This window comes from Gossypium arboreum, chromosome 6, assembly GCF_025698485.1.
Source record: "Gossypium arboreum isolate Shixiya-1 chromosome 6, ASM2569848v2, whole genome shotgun sequence".
NCBI lineage: Eukaryota > Viridiplantae > Streptophyta > Magnoliopsida > Malvales > Malvaceae > Gossypium > Gossypium arboreum.
This window is the reverse complement of record NC_069075.1, coordinates 117,780,478-117,799,053: the sequence shown is the minus strand read 5'-3', so window position 1 is coordinate 117,799,053 and position 18,576 is coordinate 117,780,478. Positions and strand designations below refer to the sequence as shown.

The following is an 18,576-nucleotide window of genomic DNA, read 5'->3' as shown; positions in this document are numbered from 1 at the left end:
CGAACAAAGGGATTGATCTAATTAACTTGAAAATTTCTTGAAATTAATAAAAATAAAAAACTGAGACATTTTTATGGTTTTTCAATTAATTATTTATTTTTGTTGGTCCATTGGTTGAACTAGTTGAATTGAGAACTGGTGTCCTTACTTCTTCAACCATCGGTCTAAAAATTAAACACATAGTGTGACACTTTGAGATTGTGCCACATCATCATATGGTATAATCTCAGAGTATCACATCGCTAAACTTTTATAACTTTCAAGTTTAGGGACAAAAATGGACTTAGTTATCAAGTTCAAGTGTCAAAATAGACCAAAATATAATACAAATACCAAAGTAAACCTTGCTGGCAAGTTCAAGGGCAAAAAAAATTAAGATAAACTACCAAGTTGGTCACCCAACTTTTAGGGCGCTTTTATTTTAGTCATTCAAGTGTTAAATCTTAAACAATGGTTGGTTGTACACACCAAATCATATCCACATCATATTTACAATTTCATTTTGGTGACCCAACTTTTAGATCGATCTTATTTTGGTCACTGATTTTTTTTATCTTGGTTCGAGTAAAAAGAATTAAGGATTAAACTAAAAAGAGCTAAAAACTAAAAAATGAATTAAAACCTTGTCAAATAATACATGTTTATCTTGTTATTAAAAATTCTAAATTACTTCTTTTTAATCTAGAAATTTTAAATTTCAAAACATCAAAATCAATTAATAAATTGTTAAAATTTTTACCTCTTGATAATTGTCAATCGATTTGTTACTATAATATTAAGATTAACTAAATTAATTAATTCAATCTTCTTAATTTTGAAAATTTTATTTTATGTGCACAAATTATCCTTAATGAAATCAACTCAAATAACTTATATTTAATAATTTTCTTCTAAACTTACAATTTTTTTTATTATATAATCTCAAAGCCTTCATTCTAAGCTTAGCAAAGGAAAAAATCATTACATTTAATTAAATTAATTGCTTGTTCTACGTTTGAGTAAAGAAGTGATGAAAATAAATTTGGGTTTTATTTGATGTTGAAGATAAAATTAATTAATTAAATTAATTGCAAATATATATATATATATATATATATTACTTTTAGCTTAGCATGAAAGATTCAAGATCATATAATCAAAATAATTTTTGTTCTATAGACAATTATTAAAGATGAATTATTTGATTTAATTTTAATTTTGAAACATAAAATAAAATTTTAAATTTTAGAAGGAGATTAAATTAATTAATTTTAATATTTTAGTAACAAATCGATTGACACTATTAAGTGATACAAATTTTCATCAATTAAATTTATTGATTTTGATATTTTGAAATTCAAAATTTTAATATTGAAAAAAAGTAGTACTTTCAACAAGGGATAAACAAGTACAATATGAAAATTTTTTAATGCATTATTTTAGTTTACACCATCTTTTACTTTAATCCATAATATTTTTTACCCTTAAAAATATTTTTTTGAGTGACAAAAATAAAAACGATCTAAAAATTAGACTATTAAAATAAAAGTGTAAACATGATGTGACATGTATACTTAACTGCTATTCGAGATTTAACGCTTCAGAGACTAAAATAAAAACACCCTAAATGTTAAGTGACAGAATTATAAAGATTTTTTTTTTCGAGTGACCAAAATGAAAACATCCTAAAAATTAAATGAACAACTAACGAATTTACCTGAATTTGTATTATCCTAAAAGTTATTTCCAAAGAAACCAACTTTAATAAAATATTAACAAAAAAACTTCTTCAATACCACTTAATTTTTAAATTGAATAAACTAATTTTCATAAAAAAGGAAAAAGAAAAAAAAAAGAACAATGAATGAGATTAACGCTTTCTGTCTACAAAACTATAATGACAAAATGAAAATAAAAAGATAAATATATTAAAAATAAAAGATACATGTGGCGAGTTCCAACTCAACCATCTAATCTAAATTTAATATATATATTCACATAATAAAAAACCAAAAAAATGTTTCGGAGATCCGTCGGAAAGCCAATCAATTGCGGATAGGTTGGACAAAATCCGATTCAATTCGAAAAATTTGATAAAAATTTTAAATTTTGAATTAAATAGTTTGAATTATTTGAGTTAATTAAGTTATTCGAATCAACTCGAATAAAAAATTAAGATCAACTCGAATAAAAAAATAAGTTTTTTTGTTTAACTCGAATATGAATTGCACAATTCAAGTTATCTGAAAATTCGAATAAGAAAAGGTAAAACTATGTCGTTTTAATAAATGTTTATTTTTTCTAAAGTTAAAAGTAAAATTACGTTATTTTGATAAATATTTACTTATTAAATTAAAAGGTAAAACAATTATATTGTTTATATAGTTAAATAATCTTATACTTTGTCTATTATTTAAATAACCAGTCCATGTAAATGCAACATTGAATATAAATAATATGATTCGTTAATTCGACTTGACTTAACATGAAATTTTTTCACTCGATTCAATTCGAAAAAAATTCAAATTGAATTCAGTTGCTAAAATATGATTCATCAACTCAACTAATTCGAATTTTTTTAACTCGATTCGACTCGACTAAATCGAATACTCACCCTTGGAGCAACTCCAGGATTTCAATGAATCCAGAAGTAACTCGAGCAACAACAATAGCAGCACAGCCCGGACATGCAGCGAAGTGCAGACAATCCTAGTGACAGAAGTACTACAGCATACCCTCGGCCATCTGCTTCGCCTCTTTACGATTGAAAAAAAAAGCCAAAGTACATCTCCAGAGGTTCTGAAACAAGCTCCAGATCGGAGAGCATTCACCATTTTAGAACATTAGTGTAAAGTTTGTTTAAACGAATGTAAACTTAAAAACACCAATCTTCCCCACGCAACTTGCAAGTGCAAAACCCTTGAAACATGGGGTGCATATAAGTCCGATCAAAAATCCAAAAGATTTGGATGATCCGGGTTTAGGTTTTTTTCTTGTCATTTAGGGATTTTAATCTTGTCTTTCTGTTCTTTTAGATTTTCTTTAGTTTTTTTTTTCTTAGATTTGATTCAATGGGTTTATGTAGTGCGTAAATGGGTCGGGAGAATATTCATTTTTAAAAGGATAAACTCTAAAAATAAATATTTTTATTTGTCTCAAATTATATTTTAATCACTTATGTTTGAAATATTACATTATCATTTTGTTACGAAGTGGTCACTCTACCGCTAAACTCTATTACCTCCTTAATGATAGTCTTACGTGATAGTCTAAATGAATTTTAAATACCAACTTAGATGCCCTACGTGACCGTCCAAATTAAATTTATTTAATTAAAAACTTATTTTTACCCTAGCAACTAGATATTCAAGTCATTTAAAATCTATTTAGACTATCACGTAGGACTACTATTAGGGAGTTAGTAGAGTTTAACTGCAGAGTGATCAATTCGTAATAAAATGATAACGCGAGTAATTGAAAGTAACATTTCAAATATTAGTAACTAAAATATAATATGAGGTAAACAAAAGTGACTATTTTTGAAATTTATCCTTTTAAAAATTTAGATTAGATAGTTCAATAAGTGCTTGACATGCGTATATTTTATTTTTAATATATTTATCTTTTTATTTCCATTTTGCCACGTCAGATGTTTAGACCAAAAGTGCTAATACTATTAATTATTGTCTTTTATTTATTCACTTTTAAAATTAAATTAATAAGGATTAATTTGCTCAATTTCGAAATTGAGAGGGATTGAAAAGTTGTTTTTACCTAAAATATTTCACAAAATATTTCACGCCTGTTAAATGGACGATTAGTGACAAGTGCTCTGCCTCCGCAAGGTTTTGATTGCCGTCATCGCCGCCGTCTATTATTCCTTCCAACGTCTTCATCCTCTCCACTTTCCTTGCCTTCACTGGTCTCGCTTAATCCCTCAAGCTCCACACTTTGGTACTTTCCCTTTTTCTTTTTCTATTTATTGGCTTAGGCATGCGGTGAAAGAGAAAAACCCCACCAAATTCCCCTACTGACATTTTTCAGAAACTTCTGATAGTCTATCCATACTTCCAGGAAGCTTGAAAAAGCAATAAAGCTTAAGCAATGGCCATTCCGTTTATTATAAACAAAGTTTTGTTGAATAAATCCGTCCATATCCAGCGACTACTTTCTAACCACCACCATATGCTTGATCTTTTGTCAATGAGAAGGATGTGGTACCAACAAACCATGTTTGGGTGGTTTCAAATCAAACCAATGACTTCCAGTAGACGAGTCCAAGACCGTAGCAAGAACAAAAGAATTCACTATCTCGAAATTGTAAAAGAGAAATGGAAAATATTATCAAAAGTACTGTTTTTGATGGAACTTTTAAAGAAAGAAACAGAGATGGTTATCCCCTTAAGGTCATTGGACAGATACAGGAAGCAACTTAATTTGCCAAAACCACATAAAATAACTGATTTTATTAGGAAATGTCCCAAGTTGTTTGAATTATACAAGGATCAAAGGGGAACCTTATGGTGTGGAATGACTAAAGAAGCTGAGGATTTGTTGGAAGAAGAGGAAAGGCTGATTGAGGAACAATCAACCAAAGCTGTTGAGTATGTTACTAGGATTTTAATGATGTCAGTTGATAAAAGGATTCAGTTAGATAAGATTGCTCATTTTAGGAGAGATTTTGGTTTGCCAATTGAGTTTAGGACCAAGTGGGTGAATCAGTATCCCCAACATTTTAGGGTGGAAAAATCTAAAGATGGGGTTGAGTTTTTGGAGCTTGTAAATTGGAATCCTGCTTGGGCTATTACAGAGTTGGAGAAAAGAACATTGGGTTTGAATGATGGGATTGGACGTGAACCGGGTATAATTTCTTTGCCTTTTCCTTTGAAGTTCCCTCCTAACTACAAAAAGGTGTATAGACATGGAGGGAAGATTGAGCATTTTCAGAAAAGGTCTTATTTGTCTCCCTATGCAGCTGCTAGGGAGCTGAAAGCGGGGTCATTGGAATTTGATAAGAGGGCGGTTGCAGTTATGCACGAGTTACTTAGCTTTACCATTGAGAAGAGATTGGTGACTGACCATCTCACTCATTTTCGACGGGAACTTGTGATGCCACAGAAATTGATGAGGCTTCTTTTGAAGCATTTTGGCATCTTTTATGTTTCTGAAAGGGGGAAGAGGTTTAGTGTCTTCTTGACTGAAGCTTATGAAGGTTCTGAGCTGATTGAGAAATGCCCATTGTTGCTTTGGAAGGAAAAGGTCCTGAGCTTTATTGGTTATAGAGGAAAGAAGAAAGAGGTTCCTACTTTCAGTGACCTGTCAGACATGGAGGAAAGGGATATAATTGAGGAAAAGGATATAATCGAGGGTGATACTGAGATGGAAGACACATGTGCAGATTTTGAGGAAGAAGAAATCATGGGTGGTTTAGATGCTGTTTCACCTACTAATGATGATGAGTTGGAGATTTCTCATGTTTGCAATTCATACAAAGGCACTAGTTAAACTTGAGGTTATTTTCTTTTGCACGGTTAGTTTTTGTGTCACTTCAGTCAAGTTTGAAAGTTCAAAGACGTCATTACTTTTAAATGAAAAAATTTAAGCAAAGCTTATTGCCTCCTTGATAACTGTTTAAGTGTTTTACTCTGTCTTTTTCTAGCTGTTATCTTCCCTGTGCATAGAAGTTATTTGTTGAAAATGAGCTAAAAGCTTAATATGCATTTGAAGTAATAAATGTTAAGATATTCACAGCTCATGTTGTCCCTTTAAGCAGTCCTCTGAGTTCATGACTTGTAGCTTCCTGTATCTGAAACTAATTGGTGGTTCTTGATAAGAATTCGCCATTTGTTTCCCAAAAAGTTTTGACTGCTTTTCACAGTGAGGTATATGGATTCCTGCTGGGGTTTCAATTATATATGCATAGATTCCTAGGTAATTTGTACCCAACATGGATGGATAGCAATTAATATCACATACCATATTGCTTGCTTCTGATATTTTGATATTCAGATTCCGTTTGTTGATTCTGAAATTTGGAAAATAGTCTCTCCATTGTTTTGGGATTTAATGGTAGCCATTTGAAACTTCTAACCAATGTTTAGTATGGCGCGTTACTTATTATTGGCAATGTTGCAATGACTTACATTTTCAATTGTGACCTTTTCTTTTTGCGCATGAAGATATGTTATCTGATTGAAGCTCACTTTATATGAATAGAGCTTCTTCACTGTACTTCTATTAATTGGTCTTATCAGATACAAGCTTTTCTTTTAGAGTGAACACTATAAAGTCTATAATAGTAAAACCTTTATGAATGGATTGTCTATTCTCGAAGAACTGCTGATTGGAACATAGGCCTATCATTTTTTGTTCAACTATATTTTTCCAAACTATTTCTTGTCTTTCTTTTGTTTAAACAATTTATTGTTTCAGATATTCCCCTCTATTCAGATTGCATGTTCAGCTAGCAGACGGGTTTATATATACGGGTGCTTTTATCTTGGATGTTAGCAATTCTAATTTGCAAGATTGCATAATAGCATGAGTTCTCAGTACGAAATCTTTCCTTCAACTTGGGATGTCTGGGTTTTACAGTGAGCAATTTTCTTTCACTTCATGTGTTTACATGAAGTTTAAATATCTGTCAGAAGTCAATCTTATTATTACCTTATGACAAGCACTCATGATTGTGACTAAACCCTTACGTAAACTGTGACCCAATTTTCCTTTTCTCAGATTGAAAAAGAGAACTCCTTCAACAGTGGAAATATTTAAAGTGAAAGGACAGCAGAAAAGTTCTGAGACATGAAGGTCATGGCAAGCAGCAAGAAATTCGGCCAATAACTGGATCATGTTCCATTTTCATACTGGTAACTCACATACAATTTCTTTGGCCAAACTAGAATATTTTGTAGAGTCTATAGATGCCTAAAGCAAATCATGTTATTTTAGATTTTAATGAATGTTTCTGTTGTGATGAATTAACCCTATCCAGCATACAATCAAATTTGAAAGCTACTGTTATCTAATTGCCGCCTTTTGCCAAATGACATCCTATCATATCCTTTCAACCGGGAAAGAAACTGATACGTGGTAGAACTTTTATGATTGTGACATTTACGATCTTGGAAAAGATTGTTTTTAAAGCTATATTTATATTATTCAGTCTAACCTAGCTAAGTTGAGTTGAGTAAAGCTTCCATGGTCTCATTCTCAACCAACTTGTTTAAATGAACATGGAATTCTTAACTACACATTTAGTGGTTTCACATTGTCAAACTGGCAGGGCAGAGAGTGAGAGACTTTATGCATGCAAATAACAATGGTGATGATGATGGATATCATCTGAATTAAGTGTAGTTATAATTATTAATACAATATAAGTAGGTTATCTCTCATGTTATTCGTATGTATGCAAAATGCGTGGAAGAAGATAATGATGATATTTAGTTATAGAAGAGGCGCATTGAGCAAGCTTAATGTGTAGTGTTACAATTTCAAATCCCTTGTTATGTTTTCGCTAGACTTTGCTGATTTTTATGTTGAAATGGTTTTTGTCATGAGTTTTGATGTATTTTTCATATTTTGTATACTTTTGCTTAATTTATCTATTAATTGAAATGTACTAAATAGATATCGGAACTTTTGAATTGATAAAATTACCCATTATAGTATTAATTAATATGTTACTAAAAGCATGAGTTTAGAAAATATTATTTATTATATTACTAAATTGACATTAAAATATTATTGTGTTATTGTTAAATTTTAATTATTAGAAAATATGTTGCTTTCTTGATGTCTGAGTTACTTTCATTAATATACCAATAAAATTAAAACTTCTAATTATAAAATAACATCGTATTTTAATTAGAGTACTAGCTAATTATCACAAAAAGAAATTGAAAATTATTATAATTTTCTTTTAGACTTTAATTATGGTTTGAAATCTTTTATTATAATATTATAATATTATTTTACATGAATTATAATTATTTAATGAATTAATAAATACATGCTTATATAACAATATGAACTAGTTCCAAGAAAAGATGGTGGTTGTTAAACAATAAACAATAAGTATAAACAGCTAATGACAAGTCAGCTGGTAGCTTCAACACAATCAACTTGTCATTTAGGCCTCAACTACTTATGGACCCTAATTTAATCGCTACACAAATTTGATTAAGGTAATATTAAATCAGTGAATTTGTTTTAATGCCAGTAAAATAATATATTGCTTAAAATAAAATTAAATGAATTTTACGAAAAATGATTTTTGAAAATGATTTATTTTTTAGTGTTTAGATGAATCTATGTAAAATATTTGTTTTGTTTGTTAGATGTTTTGAAAATATTTTATAAAAGCTGCTTTCGATGAAATAAACATATTTTGTAATAATCAATGTCATAATTAAAACTGAACTTAAATTACATATATTACATATATGAAAATACATAGTGACACATTAGAGTTGTAAGGGATAAATGAAGCTAAATATTATTTAAACAAATACTCATATTTATATTTTTATACTAGGTTAAAACATATCATAAGTCTTTGTATTCTTCTTAAATTTAAAATTTAGTGCATGTACTTCTTTTTGGGTTAGTCTTACTTTTTAGATATCAAAATTAAGGTTCAGTTGTTAGCATTATTAAAAATATTTTGTTAAATTTATGTTCATTATAACGTTATTTTTAGTTACATGAATCTTGAGTATTTTTATTAAAAATGTGACATTAACAAAATTAAAAAAATAATAACAATATTAACAATTAGACTTAATTTTCAAATATGAAAAGTAGAGAGATTAAATTTTGAAAATAAAATATAATGACTAAATTTTAAATTTGTCGAAGGTTGACCGACTTGTTACAAAAGTAGAAAACATATACATACTTAATTCAAAGTTGGATGATTAAAAGAGGCATTTAGTTTCAAGAACATATGTCATTTATTAGTATATGTGGTAGAACAAATAAAGTTCAGTTAAAATCTTTCTTTTTGGAACAAAGCCCTGGCGGTAACAAATACATATAAAACAATTGGCGCATACAAATAGAAAATACTTCATATAACTTATCCAATATCTTAACTACACACGCTTATAAAACTATAACCAAATAAGATAAATATTTTATTACAAATTCAGTTAGAACAGAGTTACATGCCACCTCCAAAACATATGTATGTTACAAAACAAAAACAAACAAAGCTCACTGCAAAAATTGCTTCTTCTGGTTAAGTTCCTTTTACAGGTCTACGACGACAGCCCACTTGGAAGGAGGGGAAAGAAAAATGGAGTAAGTTCAAAAGAACTCAACACTTAAATAAGAACAGATTTACACTGCAAATTAATAACACAGACTAATACATTTAACTCTACATGCCAAGACACATGGGCGAACACCCCCATTTCATTGGCGAGCAGTTAATCATGGCGGATAACCTTCCAGGCGAACTCTTCTTCTAGGTCCATACCTTCTTTCATAACATTGGGTGTATACTTGTATTTTTCCCTCCAAAGACAACTATAACTAGAGGTGAGAATGGGCCGGGTCGAGCCAGGCTCGACTAAAAATTCGGGCCCATTTGCTAGGTCCAGGCCTGACCCGGCTTGAAAAATGGGACTAAAATTTTGCCTAACCCCGACCCAGACAAAAATGCTAAAACCTAGACCCGACCTGGCCTGTCCATATTAATTTTTATATTATTTTATATAATTTTAAAATATATATAGTACATCAAAAACACTAAAACATAAAAAAATATTTCTCAACAAATTGAAAATAAATTTTAAAAAATATGTATATTTAAATAACACTAAAATAGATGCAACTTAACAAGCGGATGTCTTTAAAATAATAACAAAATTAACAATAAAATAAGTTTTATACAATATCCAAACAATAACAACAAAATAGTAGCAACATAATAGTAAAATGGTAGCAAAATAGGGAGAAAATAAAAATAAAATAATATTAAAAAAGCAAAATTTTTTGTCCTTTAGTGAATTCGGGCTGGGCCTGAGCCAACAATGCCTTACTTGAGGCTCGACCCATTTTTTAAACGGGCCTTAATTTTTTGTCCAAACCATTTTTCGGACGAATATTTTTGCCCAAACCCTCTCACATTTCGAGCAGGCCTTCAGGCCGGATCAGGTGGCCCGACCCATGCTCACCTCTAACTATAACCTTAATAGAGCTGATGTTTCTTCTCCAACACAATCTTTCTCATACTTACCTTTGTATCACAAACATCCCTTCAGGCGAATTCTTACATACTTTCAAGACTTACTAGGGTGTATTCAATAAACACATAATCAATTCTTATAATTATGCTACATTTTCAACATAACAATAGGGATTAGAACATATTTCTTAACAATTAACCCCTTCTTTTCTATCAATCAATACACGTGTCAAACAACACATATAGAATCAATTTAACTTCTTCTTTTCGTAACCTTCCTTGGGTTGAACCTTAGACCACATATATCAAAAGAGATCTTACGTATCATATCATTTCGAACACCTATATGTTTCTGTGAGTTCAAGGCTCTTTACCATGGTTCACAATTAGCATGTCCTATCATAGGCATCACCCATATCGTTAGGCTGGTTAGCAACTAATATGCCCTCCCAAACATAACACACATGCCAATTGGTTAGTAACTAACATACCTTACCTATGGTCGCCAAATTGGTTAGCAACTATCATGTCCTACTGGTGACCCATCATACATTCCCATCTGGTTAACAACCAACATGCTCTACCAATGGTCACACTTATTTGCCATTCTGGTTTGTATCTAACATGCCCTATCAATGGCTCATCTTATTAGGATACTGAGTTCATACCCTTGAGGAAGTCATATGAATTTCATGCCACAAACATACACACACAGATAATTATATACAACAATTCTCAAAGTTCCAAGACTCTGGTCTTACCTGAACTCTAGCTATAACAACCACGCTTTAATGTTATACTCAAGAAAGAATAGAACATTGAGAAGAATAACATAGTTTGGATACTTGAAAATGAATTCAATGAAGTTTTGCTACTCTATCTCAACTGCTACATACACAACCCTTTCTTACTAATTAGTCACTAGCTGTTTCCTTTACCACAAATGATTCTTCTTAAACAAGATATAAGAATATAACAGAGCAAAAGAAAAGAGAAGAAGATCTCCCACTACAAAGGTCACTACTGATATTTATATCTCACAGCTTCCTCTCTTAGGGCTAAAGCGTACGTAACATGCAAAGCTAATTCATATTCTAACATGACCAACATAATCATTATAGGTTTAATATATATAAAAATAACCATAAAAATCTAATTAATTTCTAACTAGATTCTAGTAAAAGCGCAACTAAAAAAAAATAGAAATAGGGGTGAGCAAAATTCAATTCGATTTGAAAAAATCGAAAAAATTCAAATTTCGAGTTAATCGAATCGAGTTAATCAAATTATTCGAGTCAACTCGAATAAGAAATTTTGGATTTCGAGTTCGAGTCTAGTTGAATTTTTATAATTCGAATAACTCAAATAATTCGAATAACAAATTAGTAATAAATACCCTTTTGGTCTTTGTCAATTTTGAAAATGACCAAATTGGCCTCTCAACAAAAATTACAAAAAATCAAAAATAAATTTCAAAATTGAAAATAATTTTTAAAATTCAAAATATTTATAAAATTCTAAAATTTTATTTTTAAAAAATTATAAAATTTAAAAAATCTAAAAATATATAAAATTTAAAATTTAAAATTTTAAAAATTTTATAAAATAATAATTTTGGAATCTGTGATTAATAATTCAAGCTTATCATACTAAAATATCTTATTATTATTATTATTATTATTATTATTATTTTACTTTAAAAATTTTCAAATATATATGGTTTTAAATTCATGTGCTCTAACATGGAAATAGTTATATTGTAACAAGATTTTAATTTGACATTATTAAGTTTCAAATTTAACTCGATTCGACCGAACGCTCACCCTTAATTCGACTTATCCGAAAATCTAAATAAGAAAAAGTAAAACTACGTCGTTTTGATAAATGTTTACCCAATAGTCTTACTTCCCTTCCCGAATCGCACCACTTTTCTTTTTTCTTTTACTCAAAATTAATCTAAAAGTTTGTACTTCATATGCAAGTTAAATAATGGGTCCATGTAAATGCAGCATTAAGTATAAATAATAAGATTTGTTAACTCGACTCGAAAATTTTTGACTCGATTCAACTCAATTAAAAAAAATTCAAATTGAATTCAGTTGCTAAAATAGGATTCGTCAACTCAACTAATTTAAAATTTTTTAACTCAATTCGACTCAATCGAATACTCACTCATAAACAGAAATCACATGTGCACAAACAGACAACATTTAGATCCACAATTCCCACAATTCACTACTGGTGTACTCAAACGGAAGAACTTAACACACAAACTTACCAAAAGAAACATTGATTGGTCTAGTTTTTCACAACGACCACCCTAAAATATAAAGACTACAACTTAAACTCCGCCTAAAAAGTGAAACATAACAAACTTACCTATAAATCAAATAGTCCGCCACATACATGGCACACAACCAATACAAATACCTCACTGGCGGATAGAATATAAATCAGTCTTACCTTGACTTAAATCTTAATTTAACTTTTAGCCCATACAAATCATCAACAAGACTACGTCGGGCGGGATATCACAATTATAATAAATATTTATTATTAAAATATTAATATTGAATATTTTTCAATAATATATGAAGAATATTATTTAAATTTATTATTTTTAAATTTATTATTAAAATAAAATTGAAATATTAAACAATTCATTATATGATTAGATATGGATAATTAAATATGTATATTTAATAATATTGAAAATTATAATATTTTATTAAATTTAAATATTTTTAAAAATAAAAATATTATTAATATAATAATATTAAGTTTGATTTAAGTTAATTTTAATATAAAAATAAAATCAACTATAAATGAGCTCTTTATTGAAAAATGACATTCATTTTCGCTCATCAAACTATTTTTGCATGAAACAAACATAGAAAAATGTAAAAAAATAATTTTCGAAAACTATTTTCGGTAAAACCAACAGAGTCTAAGTTTTAATTAATAAAATACCTTTTTAGATACATAATATCACAAGAAATAAAATGTTCCAAACCACAGCTTTGATCATAATTTAGTGTATAATTTACCAGCTGATGATGATAAACGAAAGAAACCCTGTTCAAAGTTTGAATTAGACCAGATTTCATTGAATTCAATACTTTTAGGCAGTTTAAAACCTTTCAATTGCACCACCAAGTTGGTCTGCCCATTAACTATACTCTACCCACCATCTTACATTAATATTATTATATATATGCATATATATATATATAAGCCTGGATCTTCACCATCCTAGCGATTAATCCTGGCTTTAACATGGCTAGAAATAAGCAAGATCTCTTGTCACCAGAGATTGTGAACTGTGGGATCAAGTCCTCCGGGCCTAATGCCGGTTCCTTAACCTTTCCTGTCAGGGTTCAGAGGCGTATCCCGGATTTCCTTCAGTCAGTGAGCTTGAAGTATGTGAAGTTAGGGCACCATTATCTGATCAATCATGGGATTTACTTGGCTAGCATACCAGTTTTGGTGCTTGTTTTTAGTGCGGAGGTGGGAAGCCTTAGTAGGGAAGAGCTATGGAAAAAGCTATTGGAAGATGCTAGCTATGATCTTGCCACAGTCCTCTCTTTTTTCACCGTCTTTGTATTCACAATTTCTGTTTACTTTATGTCAGGGCCTCGCTCCATTTATCTGATTGACTTTGCATGTTTTCGTCCTCACGATGACTTAAAGGTTAAGAACTTTTCATGCATGAATGAAAATATACTTGCATTTCTTGCTATACGAGAAACAATTCATTTACGTATACCCTATTCATATTACATTTCAGGTGACCAAGGAGCAGTTTATTGAAATGGCAAGAGCATCAGGCAAGTTTGATGAGGCTAGTCTTCAATTCCAGAAAAGGATTTTGAAATCATCGGGAGTTGGGGATGAAACTTACCTTCCCAAGGCAGTGATGTCTGATGAGAACAATGCAACCATGAAAGAAGGTCGCTTGGAAGCCTCAACTGTGATGTTTGGGGCACTCGATGAGCTCTTTGAGAAGACAAGGATTCGACCCCAGGATGTTGGAGTTCTTGTTGTGAACTGCAGCATCTTCAATCCAACTCCGTCTCTCTCTGCAATGATCATCAACCACTTCAAAATGAGAGGCAATGTTTTGAGCTACAATCTTGGTGGGATGGGCTGCAGTGCTAGGCTCATAGCAGTGGACTTGGCTCGTGACATGTTGCAAGCGAACCCGAACAACTATGCTGTTGTAGTGAGCACTGAGATGGTTGGTTACAATTGGTACCAAGGGCGGGACCCGTCTATGCTTGTTCCGAATTGCTTTTTCAGGATGGGATGCTCCGCAGTCCTTTTGTCGAACTGCCGCCATGACTATCGCCGTGCCAAGTACAGTCTCGAACACCTTGTACGGACACATAAAGGTGCTGATGACCGCAGCTTCAGGTTTGTTCCTATTGTTTTCTTCAACCATTCATGTCTTGATTGCTTAACTTTTTGTGATCAGTTTAATGCTACATTATAGCTTGGTAGATAGATGAATAAGGGTCTTATAAATTTGTATTATATGTTTACAATAGTCACGTTTATGTATATGTTCACATACTTTGTTTCAAAGGAGCAAAACATTTTCCCCTTTCTTGATTCCTTTTTTTGGAAACTTTCCAACTAGTTTTCCAGCCATTGATTACACCTTAGACTTTATGGAGGTGGTACAGGGATTTAATAGATAGGCTCCATAGCTCATTCTATAGTGGTTATAACTTATAGGTACTTGAAATGTTGGGAACTCCAATAATAGGTTAAAATCTTTTAGCTATATCTCAACCCAAGTTTAAACTCCTTAAATTAAGGTATTGTAAACTCTTAATCTCCATGAAATCAAATCACTGAATTTATGTTATCTATCCAAACAACCTGTTAGATTACTTGAGTGTGTTGCGTTTGGCATTGTGGTTATATACCTGTAGTTTATGGTAATGTTTTCCTTATTGTAAATTACGGGTCAGGTCTATCTACCAGGAGGAAGATGGACAAGGTTTTAAGGGGCTTAAGGTCAACAAAGATCTAATGGAAATCGGAGGAGATGCCCTCAAAACCAACATCACCGCACTGGGGCCTCTCGTGCTTCCCTTCTCCGAGCAACTTCTCTTCTTCGCTACATTAATTTGGAGGCACTTGTTCGGTGGGGATAACTCCAAAGCATCACTGTCACCATCGTCAAAGCCAGACATCCCAGATTACAAGCTTGCATTTGAACACTTTTGTGTGCATGCTGCGAGCAAGACTGTGCTAGACGAGCTGCAAAAGAACCTTGAGCTCACTCAGAACAATATGGAAGCCTCAAGGATGACATTGCATCGGTTTGGTAACACTTCTAGCAGCAGTATATGGTACGAATTGGCATATTTGGAAGCTAAAGAAAGGGTTAAAAGAGGAGACAGGGTTTGGCAGATTACTTTCGGTTCAGGGTTCAAGTGCAACAGTGTCGTTTGGCGTTGCATGCGCCGTGTAAAGAAGCCTTCCAGGGATAATCCCTGGCTTGACTGCATTGACAGATACCCTGTAGTACCTTAAACTGCGTTGTAGCTTGGCTGATAATAATGGAATTTTTATTTTTTTCTTACTCTTGTTAATCACATGGAAAGGGAAGTCGTTGGAAGCTTGGTTTATGGCAAGGTTCTCCAGCGTTTCAAGATAATTCAATCATACGAAAAAGGTTTGAATTATAGTTGGTGGCAAAAAGCCTAAGATGGCTGATACTGTTCTATTCAATTTTATTCAACCTGGCAAGTAATATCTTCCATGGTTTTTTGGAATGTATTTAAAATGAAAAAAATATTTATTTTTGTGTGTTATTTTATATATAGGCATAATGGTTTATTTGATCTTCTAATTTTATATAAAAAAAATTCATTTTATCCCTCCATTTAAATTTTCATTTTTTTTAACCCTTAACTTGCATTATTTGTCAAATCATTAACTCTTAATTTGCATTGTTTGTCAAATCATATCTACAATAGATGGAAAAGTTAATGTTTATTAACTTTGCTGATGTAGCATCCATGTTTATGCCACATCTTAATAGATGTTAACTTTTTCATCCATTTTGAGGTGATTTAACAAATAATTAAGTTCTGGAGCTAAAGGAGGCGAAAATTTAAATGAAAAGTTAAAATGATTTTTTTTTGTAAACTTAAAAGGCCAAATACATCATTATATTTAAAACCAGTGACACATTTGTGTCACAAGGCTAGAACTTTCTTCTCGCAATTTGTGCAACCTTAGGTGAGTTCTTATTTTCAAATCCGCAGTCTAACTCTTCCAAAGTGAGAATTCTCATAGAATTTCTCTAAGGCATCGAAACAAACCCAAAGCAAACTAAAAAAGAAAGAGCAAAAAAAAAAAAAACAACAACAACAACAGAAATAGCGCACACACCAAGTGCTTGAGTAAATACTCTAAAATATATTCAATACTATGAATGGAATGAATACAAATGAAGTGGGAGGACTCTATTTAAAATTAAGCTCCGTCAAATCTAATAGTACAAATCAAATTACATCAATGATTGAGGTTAGTTCCCATCTACAATAAGAGAGTCCTAAGGGATTTAAAGGGGCTTTGAATATAGGTGTTGTTCCTATTTTACCAGAGGGGTTTGAGTTAGCTTTGCCTATCATATTTGGCCTGAGATGAAAGAAAAGATAGGTGATCTATCTTTTCAGAACTATCGCCCCACTAAGAAAAATGTTCTTGTGATAGGTCCTATTCCTGGTAAAAAATATAGTGAAATCACATTTCTTATTCTTTCCTTAGACCTTACTAGTAATAAGGATGTTCATTTCTTAAAATATCCCATATACGTAGGCAGAAACAGGGGAAATTCTAACATGTTTATCCTTTAGGATTTACAATAATTACACTGGTAAAATACAATGTTTACAATTTAACCAAAATCCAAGTAGATGGGCCTTGAGTCTATTCCAAGAAATGGGCCAGTCTTATTGGGCCGTATGACCCCTAATGAACAAGAGGGAACATCAAAATGTGCCTTGGTTGCAGGCTTCTTTGTGTGGCCCATGACATTCTCCCCCACTTGTTCTTCTGATGCCCTCGTCGCGTCCTCAAAATGAAACTGGTCTATCTTCTCTTAAAACCACCATAAAGCCTCGGCAGGTTCTCAATTAGTCGTACTATCAGGAAGCCCTTTCCATCTAACAAGGTACTCATGCCTCAGCCTGTAGTACTTCCATCGAGTCACTTGGTCTACCATGATAAATTCAACATCTCGATCATATGAGACCTTTATACACATAGGCGCTCGTTCAGACTTGCCTTAATTTGGATTATCTTGATCTTCATGGAACGACTTAACAATATTGACATGGAACACCGGATGAACCTTGAATTTTGTTGGCAACTCTAGTTTGTAAGCCACCTTGCTTACCCTTTTTAGAACTTTGAAAGGTCCCTTATACCATTGTACAAGCCTCTTGTGCAAACTAATGTAGTCCAAAATCAAGTGCAATTTGGCAAGGATTGAGTCACCAACTTGAAATTGCACATCCCTATGATTTTGGTCAGCCCACTTCTTGTTGTGCTTACTTGCCTTATGTAGGCAAGCTCTGGCTAAGTTATTCCACTCTTGCCAATCTTTAGTAAATCGATAAACTGTTGGATTTGGTCCTTTATAACGGGTCACAACAACATTGGGTGTGAGTGGTTGTTGCTGTCACTATTTAAAACGAACTCTGATTCATGGCCACACTCTGCTGTGGGTTATAAGAAAATTGGGCCATATCCAACAACTTTAGCTAGTCCTTATGTGTGGCACTCACATAATGCCGAAGATAGGTCTCCAATAAAGCATTTACTCTCTCTGTTTTCTCATTAATTTACAGATGCATGTTAGTGGAAAAGTTCAAGTCTGACTTCATCAACTTAAATAACTCTGTTCAGAACTGGCCTATGAACTGCCCGTCTCAATCACTGACAATAGACTATTGCACTCTCTAGTATTTTACCACATGTCTAAGGAACAAACGAACTGCCTCTTCAGGAGGGCACTCCTTAGTTGTTGGAATAAGGTTCTTTACTTGGAAAATCTATCAACTACAACAATGATACTCGCAAACCCATTAGATTTAGGCAAACCGATAACAAAATCCGGGGATATGCTCTCCAATGTGTTGGATTTAATACCCTGAGTATAGTATATTTGTTTGTAAACTTGTAATTTTTTCAAACAGATTGATTAATAAAACAAATTCATTGATTACATTAATATACTTTGTATAATTATCCTCATATGGTTTTGCACACAAAGCAAAATGGAAGTGAATGTTGCTCATCGGTTGTCTAATGTTTAAACTATACTAAGCGGTATTACGTGGTTGGATCATAATACAGAAAGACAACTTATATTAGTAGAC

General features: G+C 31.8%; 2 protein-coding genes across 5 annotated transcripts; both read left to right on the top strand.

The window, feature by feature from the left end:
- Positions 1-3,730: 3,730 nt before the first annotated feature.
- Positions 3,731-7,656, top strand: LOC108480976 (protein WHAT'S THIS FACTOR 1 homolog, chloroplastic). 4 transcript variants are annotated; one of them, XR_001870731.2, is made up of 3 exons: positions 3,731-5,491; positions 6,412-6,572; positions 6,715-7,656. XR_001870731.2 is itself a non-coding variant. In XM_017784135.2 (2 exons), exon 1 carries the CDS (start codon positions 4,084-4,086, stop codon positions 5,482-5,484), a length of 1,401 nt encoding a protein of 466 aa, XP_017639624.1. In that variant the 5' UTR covers positions 3,731-4,083; the 3' UTR covers positions 5,485-5,491; positions 6,715-7,656. The 4 variants fall into 4 exon arrangements, 2 of the variants coding, with proteins under 2 accessions (XP_017639624.1, XP_017639623.1); XR_001870729.2 differs by having other exon boundaries at positions 3,731-5,509; XM_017784135.2 differs by lacking the exon at positions 6,412-6,572.
- A 5,762-nt stretch (positions 7,657-13,418) lies between these two features.
- LOC108482616 (3-ketoacyl-CoA synthase 10) lies at positions 13,419-15,792 on the top strand. Its single transcript, XM_017785742.2, has 3 exons — positions 13,419-13,864; positions 13,962-14,587; positions 15,151-15,792. The coding sequence occupies exons 1-3, from the start codon at positions 13,451-13,453 to the stop codon at positions 15,716-15,718; spliced, it is 1,608 nt and encodes a 535-aa protein (XP_017641231.1). The 5' UTR covers positions 13,419-13,450; the 3' UTR covers positions 15,719-15,792.
- Positions 15,793-18,576: the final 2,784 nt, after the last annotated feature.

Excerpts from the sequence above, each read along its gene's own strand:
- LOC108480976 (XM_017784135.2), top strand. The coding sequence starts at position 4,084 with ATGGCCATTCCGTTTATTATAAACAAAGTTTTGTTGAATAAATCCGTC.
- LOC108482616 (XM_017785742.2), top strand. The coding sequence starts at position 13,451 with ATGGCTAGAAATAAGCAAGATCTCTTGTCACCAGAGATTGTGAACTGT. Across the intron at positions 13,865-13,961 it reads GTCCTCACGATGACTTAAAG|GTGACCAAGGAGCAGTTTAT; the intron begins GTTAAGAACTTT and ends ATTACATTTCAG. Across the intron at positions 14,588-15,150 it reads GCTGATGACCGCAGCTTCAG|GTCTATCTACCAGGAGGAAG; the intron begins GTTTGTTCCTAT and ends ATTACGGGTCAG.